Below are 9,367 nucleotides of genomic sequence, written 5' to 3' on the forward strand. Positions count from 1 at the left end.
TGGATTTACATGTTATCAGCAGTGTGTATTTACCCTGGTTGTGGTAGGACCAGCTGGAGTTTTAAATATGCACCATGGACGATGCTGCCAGGATTCTCCCCTGCATCTGTTGACTCCGAATTCTTCAGTGGCCAGCTGGCCATCAGGAGCATAAAAGTGACGTCCAGTTCCTAGGAGGAAGCATCCTTCCTCATTGCCTGTGGAACATGAGATAAGTATGTCCCCTTTCCTGGGGGGTCCTTTAAGGGACTTTGGAAGGCTGGGTCTTGCTAAATGTCCCAAAAGTCCCATCCAAAGGAGAATAAACTCTAAAGAGAAGCCTTTGCCAGTGCTTCTCTGGGATCTGGCTTCAAAATTATTCCCAGTCTGAGAAGCATTCCCAGTGGTTTGGGTGTGGGTGAATGCTTCCCCCTCCTTTGGTGGGTGGGCTGGCTCTGGGTGCAGGTGAGTGGGGTCAGGTACTCCCAGCGGGAAGCCACTCCCTTCCCTCTTCCCACAGAGCTAGATGGAACCCCAGGCACCTCCAGGCCTGTGGGTGGAAGTGGGATTTCTGAGTGATGAACTCAAATGTTGGCAGCCCCTTACCCCAGAGCAGAGCTCCCTCCCCACAGCTGCTCTCTGTGACTCCTTCACTCCCCCGGGGGGCCCATCTGCCCAAGTTCCAGATGTTCTCAGTCTGTCCACCCGGGAGCTGCCAAACCATCCTGCAGGCCTGTTCTCAGACCCCCGAGGTCTGCAGTAGCTGGTCTGCAACCCTGGTTGATGAAAATAGGCCGTGTACTTGCACCAGCATCTGTGAGTCGCTGGAAAAAGTCAATAATAAAAAGACAACTAATCCAATTAAGACACAGGTAAAGAGTCTGAAGAGACATTCAACTAAAGAAGACATACAAATGGCCAATAAGCACATGAAAAGATGTTCAACATCATTAGCTACCAGGCAAATGTAAATCAAACCACACTGAGAAACCAGTTCACTCTCACTAGGATGGCTAGAATAAAAAAGACTATTTTTTCCTCCATTTAATTGTCTTGGCACTCTTGTGGAAATTAATTGACTAAAATTAAATACAAAAAGTTTTATTTTTGAGCATCTTTTCATGTGCTTATTGGCCATTTGTATATCTTCAAAGGGTTTATTTTTGGACTCTCAATTCTGTGCCATTGATTTATGTCTTTCCTTATGCCAGAACCACACTGTTTTGATTACTGCAGCTTTGTAGTAAATTTTGAAATCAAGAAGTGTGAATCCTTCTGTCTTGTTTCTCTTTTCCAAGATTATTTTGGTTATTCAGAGTCCCTTGAATTTCCATGTGAATTTTAAGATCAGCATGAAAATTTCTGTAGAGAAATCAGCAGATATTTTAAGAGACTGCACTGAATCTGTAGATGAATTTTGGGAATTTTGCCACCTTAACCATATTAAATCTTCCAATCCATAAACATAGGATGTCTTTCCATTTATTTAGGTCTTTTAAAATTTCTTTCAACATTGTTTGCAGTTTTCAGAGTATACATTTTGCACTTCTGTTAAATTTATTCCTAAGTATTTCATTCTTTTTTAATGCTATTGTAAACGGAATTGTTTTGTAATTTCACTTTCAATTTGTGCATCGTTAAAATGCAAGTGATTTTTATGTATTGATTTTGTAACCTGTAACGCTGAAATTGTTTATTAGTTCTTATAGGTTTTGAATAGTTTTCTTAGGATTTTCCATATACAAACGAGACAATATCATGAATAAAGAGAGAATTTTATTTCTTCCTTTCCAATCTGGATGCCTTTTATTTGACTTCCGTGTGGAACTGCCCTGGCTAGAATCTAGCTCGAATCTCCAGCACAGGTGCAGGAGAGTGGGGTCAGGTACTCCCAGCGGGAAGCCACTCCCTTCCCTCTTCCCACAGAGCTAGACGGAACTGTTTCTGGAGAGAAACAGTGCCAAGCAGGGTCTTCATCAGGGGACCTAGGGGTTAACAAGTCTACCAGGCGTTCATGTTAGAACTAGAAAGTTCTTTTTTACATCTCTTAAGAAAAAAGCTGCTTGCCACACTTGATAAAGCTCTTTGGCTAAGGGTGAATCAGCTAGAACTCATCCGTGAAGTGACCCAGCCTGGTGACGGCCAGACCTGACGCTTCAACGTCCCTTAACTCCTTTAAGGGCTGGCAGGGGCTCAGAGGGCCCCGCCCTTCGTTTATGGCTTTGTCCGCCATAGTCCTGAAATCCTTTGTAAATGCTGAACAAAGGGTGTGGCTGGTCCGGTCCCCTTTCCCGTCTCACGCGCCCACCTCTGAGGTCTCTGTAGGGGCGAGTTCCAGCCGGTGTCTGGAGGCCCCGCCCCGCCCCAGGCCCGTTGCACCGAGACAGCCTTTCCAAGGCGGCCAGAGTCGTGACCCCTGACTCAACTCTGCAGCCAGTGGGATGTCAGGCCAGCGCCTGCCCCGCCCCCACCCGGGGCTGCACGGCTCTCCGATCTGGGGGTCTTTCCTTCCTCCTCTCGGAAGGACAGTCGATCCCACTCCGGGGAGCCTCAGACCTCGGTGCCCCTTTTCGTGGGGCGCGGGGGGCAGCGGGATATTCAGGAGGCTCTGTGCCCGCGGGCAGGCGTCAGGGAGTGCAGGGGACCACAGTGCCTCCCCCCTTTCGCTTTCGGAGTGTCCCCGCGCCGCCCCCTTGGTCACTGCGGTCAGCCCGTCCGCCAGCAGGTGCTTGTCTTCCGCAGGTGAAGACACCACACTCTCCTGTTCTTTCGCAAGTCCTGGGCTCTGCTGGACGTGGGGGCCCGATCCTCGGGTAGGACGAGGGGTCCGCGTGTCCTGCCGGGGGAGAGGCCTCTGCGTCCCCACACCCTAACCCTTTCAGCCCAAGTTCGAGTTCACCAACGTCTTTGGTTTCGTTTAGAGTTCAACAGCGCCGCCGCCTGGCGCGTCGCAGTAAGTGACCGCGGCGGAGGATGGCACAGGGTGTTAAAAAAAAAAAAAGTTTGCCTCTCACCGTTCTGCTTTGGACCCACCCCTCCGCATTCTTGATCCGAGAGTGAGCGGATAAGGTCGCGGAAGTGACAGATTCCAGTCTCCTCCCAGCGCTCCCCACCCCGCGCGTGCCCAGGACAGCCCCTCGTCTATGTCCTTTGCCGCCCAAGTGGCATTTATGTGCTCCTCTGTGTCAATCTGATTGCTCAGCCAAAGGGAAAAACCCTCAACAGACAGACCCTCCCTGCGAGGGCACACCGCGCGTCCCTTTGGGGGTGCGAGTTGCACAGTCCCTCTGAGATGCTGGAAGAACTCAGACCAAACAGGCTAAACTCGCTCGCCCCTACAGGGCTCGGCGGGAATTCGCCTGCTACCACTTCCGAAGGGTGGCAAGACCTTGACGCCCTGACAGTGTCCCCACGACTTTCTCACGCGATGAGATGAGGACTGGCCGTGGCAGCTGGCACTCAGGGACTCGTGGGTCCCCACTCGGGGACTGGGTGTGAGGCCAGTCCTCCTCCTTTGCGCGTGGTCGCCTCAGCCACGCCCTCTGTCTCCAAGCGCCTCCTTCTCTAGGCGCCCTGGCCGGGGCGGGTGTGGCTCGCTCGCCCTGCGCTTGTGTTTTTTGGGGAAGGCCACGCCCTAGGCAGCCCCTCTGGGTGGCGGGCAACTCCTCCCGCAGCCTGCAGGTCCTGGGCGCTACGTCCCCACCTCTCATTCCAAGCCCTCCTCGCCCAGTCTCCTCTTCCCACAGCTCCGCAATCCAGCCTTTCCTTGAAATAGGTGGTAACAACACATTGATGAAGGAAAAGAAAGAGGACCGGAGGTTAAGGGCTGCGGGTTAAGCCCCTTGTAGGGCTGCACGCGTGGGGCGGGTCCTGTCGCCGCGCTGACAGAGGTGCTGCCCTCCCGGGAGCCTGCGCTGCTGGCCCCGCCCGAGGACCTCCCAGCCGGGGCCGAGTTTACTCATCCCCGCGAGGTGATCCCGGGCGCGAGGGCGGGCGCAGGGCGTCCGGAGAACCCAGTAATCCGAGAATGCAGCATCAGCCCTTCCCACCAGGCACTTCCTTCCTTTTCCCGAACGTCCAGGGAGGGGGGCCGCGCACTTATAAACTCGGGCCCAGGCCCGCCCGCCTGTCAGAGGCTGCCTCGCCGGGGCTGCGCGCCGCAGCCGGACGCGCCTAGTCCGGGACCGACGCGAGCGGCTGTCGCCGGCGGCGCCCTGCGCCTCTCAGCCCCGGCCGGGCCCCTGCGCGCGGCGTGCGGACACTATGCTCCGCGTCCTGCTCCTCGGCGTGTTGGCCCCCGCCGGCCTGGGGCTCCCGGCGCCCCCGGAGCCGCAGCCACTCGGCAGCCAGTGCGTCGAGCACGACTGCTTCGCGCTCTTCCGGGGCCCCGCGACTTTCTTCGCCGCCAGCCGGGTCTGCGAGCAGCTGCGGGGCCACCTGATGACCGTGCGCTCCTCGGTGGCAGCGGATGTCATTTCCCTGCTACTGAGCGGCGACGGCGGCGATGGCCCGCGGCTCTGGATCGGCCTGCAGCTCCCGCCCGGCTGCGGCGACCCGGGGCACCGCGAGCCCTTGCGCGGCTTCCAGTGGGTTACGGGCGACAAACGCACCAGCTACAGCAGGTGGGCGCGGCCTCACGACGACGGGACGCCCCTCTGCGGTCCGCTGTGCGTCGCCGTCTCGGCGGCCGGGGCTCCGGCACCGGGAGAGCCGGCCTGGGAGGAGCTGCCGTGCGGCGCGGAGGCCGACGGCTTTCTCTGCGAGTTCAACTTCGCCGCCTCCTGCCGGCCGCTGGTTGTGGAGCCCGGCGCCGCGGCGGCCGCCGGCGTCTCCGTCACCTACAGCACCCCGTTCGGGGCCCGCGGCGCGGACTTCCAGGCCCTGCCGCTGGGCAGCTCGGCCGCCGTGATGCCCCTCGGGGTGAAGCTGGAGTGCGCGGTGCCGCCCGCTGAGGCCGAGGCGCGCTGGGGCCGGGAGGCGCCGGGCGCCTGGGCCTGCAGCGTGGAGGGCGGCGGCTGCGAGCACGCGTGCAACGGGAGCGCCGGGGCGTCGAGCTGCCTCTGCCCCGCCGACGCCGCCCTGCAGGCGGACGGGCGCTCCTGTGCGGTGCCGGCCGAGCACCCGTGCCACCAACTCTGCGAGCACTTCTGCGTCCCCGGCTTCCCCGACGCGCCCACCAACTACACGTGCATGTGCGCGACGGGCTACCGGCTGGCTGCGGACCAGCACCGGTGTGAGGACGTGGATGACTGCATGCAGGTGCCCAGCCCGTGCCCGCAGAGCTGTGTCAACACGAAGGGCGGCTTCCAGTGCCACTGCTTCCCCGGCTTCGACCTGGTGGACGGCGAGTGCGTGGAGCCTGTGGACCCGTGCTTCGGCACTGACTGCGAGTACCAGTGCCAGCCCGTGGGCGGAACTGACTACCTCTGCATCTGCGCCGAGGGCTTCGCGCCCATCCCCCACGCCCCGCACAGGTGCCAGATGTTCTGCAACCAGACTTCGTGCCCGGCCGACTGCGACCCCAACAACCTGGCGATCTGCCGGTGCCCCGAGGGCTACATCCTGGACGAGGGCTCCGTGTGCACGGACATCAACGAGTGCAACAACGGCTACTGCCCTGGCAAGTGCCACAACCTCCCCGGCACCTACGAGTGCATCTGCGGGCCCGACACGGCCCTCTTCGGCCAGGCTGGCACCGACTGTGACCCCATCAAGGTGAGCGGCGGCGACCAGGGCGGCGACGAGGAGGACGGCGGCTCTGGGGCGCTCCCGGGCAGCCCGACTCCTGGCGCCACCCCTCGCCCCTCGCCCCCGCCCGCGGGGCCTCTGCATTCGGGCGTGCTCGTCGGCATCTCCATCGCGAGCCTGTCTTTGGTCGTGGCGCTTTTGGCGCTCCTCTGCCACCTGCGCAAGAAGCAAGTCACCTCGCGGGCGGAGCTGGAGTACAAGTGTGGGGTCCCCGCCAAGGAGGTGGTACTGCAGCACGTGAAGACCGAGCGGACGCCTCAGAAACTCTGAGGGACCTCCCTCCCTGGCCCAGGTGTTGGGTGGCCTTTTCCTCCCTCCTGGGACTCATTGCTCCTCCCCTCTCCAGCCTTTCTCTCCCACTACCCCAAAGCACCTTGGCTGGCGTCAGAACTGGAGAAGACGCTCGCTCCTCTTCTTTCGCTGCTTCTACGCTTGGCTATGGGGGTGGGGGCGCGTTGGAAGAAGTATGGCCCCAGCCATTTCCATGGTGTCATCGGACAAGTGGGCAGAGATGGCAGTTTTATAGTGACAAGATTGCAAAGTGTCCGATGCCCTCACCAAGGGGCACAGGAGGGGTGAGTGTTCTTGGTTGGCAGCCTTGGGGCAGACTTCATCCCAGTGGACTAAGCGAAGTGTAATTGAGTCATAGATAATGACCAAGATATTTATTTTTTAAGTATTTTTTGTTCTTCGGCTTCTTTCCCTACCCTTGTGTCTCCGACACCCACTTTGTATCCCTCCCTCCTTTCTCCCTTCCCCTCTCTCCCCTTCCCTGGCTATATGTTTATGTGCTCCCCCTTGTCATGGGGCCCTTATACTATCTTTTCCAGCCCTCTCGCATTTATGAAGCCAAGCCGCATTTCAGCCCTTTCGTTTCTCCCAATTTACCCCTCCCAGGAACTCGGCCAACCCACCTGAGCCACCCTACCTGTATTGGACCCTACTTCTGCCCTTAGCTGTCTGCCTGGGCAGAACTGTTATGTGAAACAGAAACAAAAACACTAGAAATAAGAATGGTTGGGAATTTGTTCTTTCAGCAGATTTGCTAATTTATCCTGAAATTTCAGGCTTCCAGAGCAATATCATTTTAACGAAGGTTAAGACGTGAAGGGCATTTGTTAGACTAATGTTGCTGGACTACCACAGGAATTCAATGCAAGGAGATTTTCATTTTTATTTTTAAACAATGAACCTCCGTTTTATTGTTGTTGTTGTTTTGATTTGGACTGAAAAGTAGTCCTTGTTGTTAAGCTTCTGATGCAGTGTCTTTTCCTATTATTATTATTCCTATTATTATTATTATTAGTTATTTTTGACAATGTTGAAAATCTTTGTTCACATGGTTGCTCTAAACTGAGAGAAGATGGAAGCACCTCCCGGGAGACAGTGTAAGAAAGTTTTGAGCTGCAGGATTCATGCCAATGACCATTTGGACTCTCACTGTTCTTGTCATTTGTAGGCCCAAATAAAACCAGCTCTACTGGTTTCTTGAATTTGGGAGTTTGGGGATGCAGCCTGGAGCATGGCCAATTAGGGCCTCACCTTGATCAGGCCCTCGAGAAGTTCTCCCAGTTCGGAGGGGCCTTCTAAGCCCAGCCATTTGGAACGTGGTCCCGGGACAAGAGGCTGGAGCTGCCCCTGCCAGCTGGTTAGAAATGCAGACACTCAGGCTCCATCCCACCTACTGCACAAGAATCTGCATTTTAACGAGATCAGCAGGGGGTTGTCTGCTTCGTATATTTGAGGAGAGCTGTTCCAGACAGCTTCCAACATTCTGGAATAGATTAAATATGGATGAGTAATAAGTAGCAGGCCAAGTCAGGCCCTATATTCTCAAGAAACTGAGGAATTTTCCTTTTATAGCTTTGCTTTCTGGTAGAAAAGCCTAGGTACACACCTTTAGACATTGCCACACAGGGTCTTTGGTTCAAGTAAGCTAGGAATGAAATGCTTCATGCTTCTGTGTATGGAAAAAAGTGTATCATGTAAATGTATCTTTTGTAATGCAAAGGTTTTCCTCTACCATTTTGTAAACTCAGCACATTTGTACATAGTTATTTATTTATTGGAGATAAACTAGAACACAGGCAAAACTCCTGCTTATGACATCACAAGTAGAAAATAAACAAATAACAGTGCCCTGGGGTTTTGTGTCTGTTCACCTCTCTCCCCCAGCCCCCTCGTTTTATGTTATTAAACGAGGCTCATGGACAATGCGCATGCCAAGAGGAGCATTTAAAGGCTGCCGCCCACCCCATCACTAGCTCCATCTACTCCAGGCTCCATCTCTGACTTTCAAAGATCTTTCCAGAGGAGATTGTTTTCACTGTAGAAGGACTTCATGTTATGTCTGTGTGCACAAATATTTGTTTTTTCCTTCTGTAACCATAACAACTTCATACACAGGACTTATGCCTAAGTGTTTTAAAATATATTATAGGATTATTTGTTGGGACGAGTTAAACAGTCCTTCTTGGGGCATCTCTTAGAATCTTGGCTGTGTGTCCCTCTGTGAATGGTTTGGCATTATCTGCTCTCAGAGATATGCAAACACAAAAGTCAGTCTGTGGCTCAGAGACCAAGGTCTCATGCAGTATTAAATCATCCTCATTTCTCTTGGAGATAGGAAACACTGTCTTTTTAATACACACATTTCTTGGGCCCCTTCTCCTGGGATGGTGAAACTGGCTGAATTTTATACGCAGTGTTCTGAAAGTTTTCAGAAAGCAAAAGTTGGAAGAAAATTGAATTCAGTCAAATATCCAAATATTTTTATACATTTGGATCATGCCGAATTTCTCAGTTTTAATCTGAGTAGTTGCTGTCGTGAAGATGCAGTTGGAGATGTCAACATCCATCTTGGATGAAGGAGACGGTTTTGGGGTGTGTGTGGAGTGGGTGATAGGTGAGGGGTGCCCTCCCGAGATGGCCACTGCAGCAGTGTTGCCCTCAGGACCTCGGGAGGCTAGCAGAAAACCAGATTCAATAATAGGTACGTGTGAAGGAAGAACTCGATGAGTGGGAGCAAAGCAGGTGCAGATAAATCATGCTGGGGGTCGAGAGGCGAGAGTGATACCTTACCAATCATCCTCACCACCCGCCCTTCCACTTTTCAAAAGGGTCTGCTCCCAGGAGCAGTCAAATTGACTGTCAAAGTCTCACTGCTTTAGGATGTCTTCCTCCAAAGAAGAGATCCTTTCTCAAGAACACAAGAAAACCAAAACATGCTTTCAAGACTCAGAGGCAAGAACCCTTACTGGGGCATCTTGGACCCCAGGACACTGGTGGGGCGAGGCGTGGCGAGGCGCAGACCCTCGCGATGTACCTCATTTCCTGTCCCGTGGGAGATCCAACTCCCTGTGTACAGGCTTCACCTTAACTTGAGATTTCCAAACTTCAGCCTCTCTCTGAAAAAGACACCATATAAACAAATCACTTAACTCTAAAAATGATCCCCCAGCGTTTCAAACCTGGGTGGCCCTTGTGAAATGGGCCGTGGGCCCTGCCTTCTATTCACATCGTTGTCATCCAGGTCTCCCAGTCTCAGCAGTGGTGTGCGGTGTGTGTTCGCTGATGGCGTTCCAGGGCTCATGGGGCCTGGGGAAGGAGGCCAGGGTGGATGAGTCAGAATTTGATTTTA

General features: G+C 54.4%; 1 protein-coding gene across 1 annotated transcript; it reads left to right on the forward strand.

Moving 5' to 3' along the window:
- Window positions 1-3,956: 3,956 nt before the first annotated feature.
- THBD (thrombomodulin) lies at window positions 3,957-8,220 on the forward strand. The gene has a single exon (XM_068524412.1). It carries the CDS (start codon window positions 4,243-4,245, stop codon window positions 5,995-5,997), a length of 1,755 nt encoding a protein of 584 aa, XP_068380513.1. The 5' UTR covers window positions 3,957-4,242; the 3' UTR covers window positions 5,998-8,220.
- The last annotated feature ends 1,147 nt before the right edge of the window (window positions 8,221-9,367 follow it).

The sequence above is a fragment of the Eschrichtius robustus genome, chromosome 16 (assembly GCF_028021215.1).
Source record: "Eschrichtius robustus isolate mEscRob2 chromosome 16, mEscRob2.pri, whole genome shotgun sequence".
In the NCBI taxonomy this organism is placed as follows: Eukaryota; Metazoa; Chordata; class Mammalia; order Artiodactyla; family Eschrichtiidae; genus Eschrichtius; species Eschrichtius robustus.

What these genes read in the sequence shown, in the direction of transcription:
- THBD (XM_068524412.1), top strand. Translation starts at nt 4,243, where the DNA reads ATGCTCCGCGTCCTGCTCCTCGGCGTGTTGGCCCCCGCCGGCCTGGGG.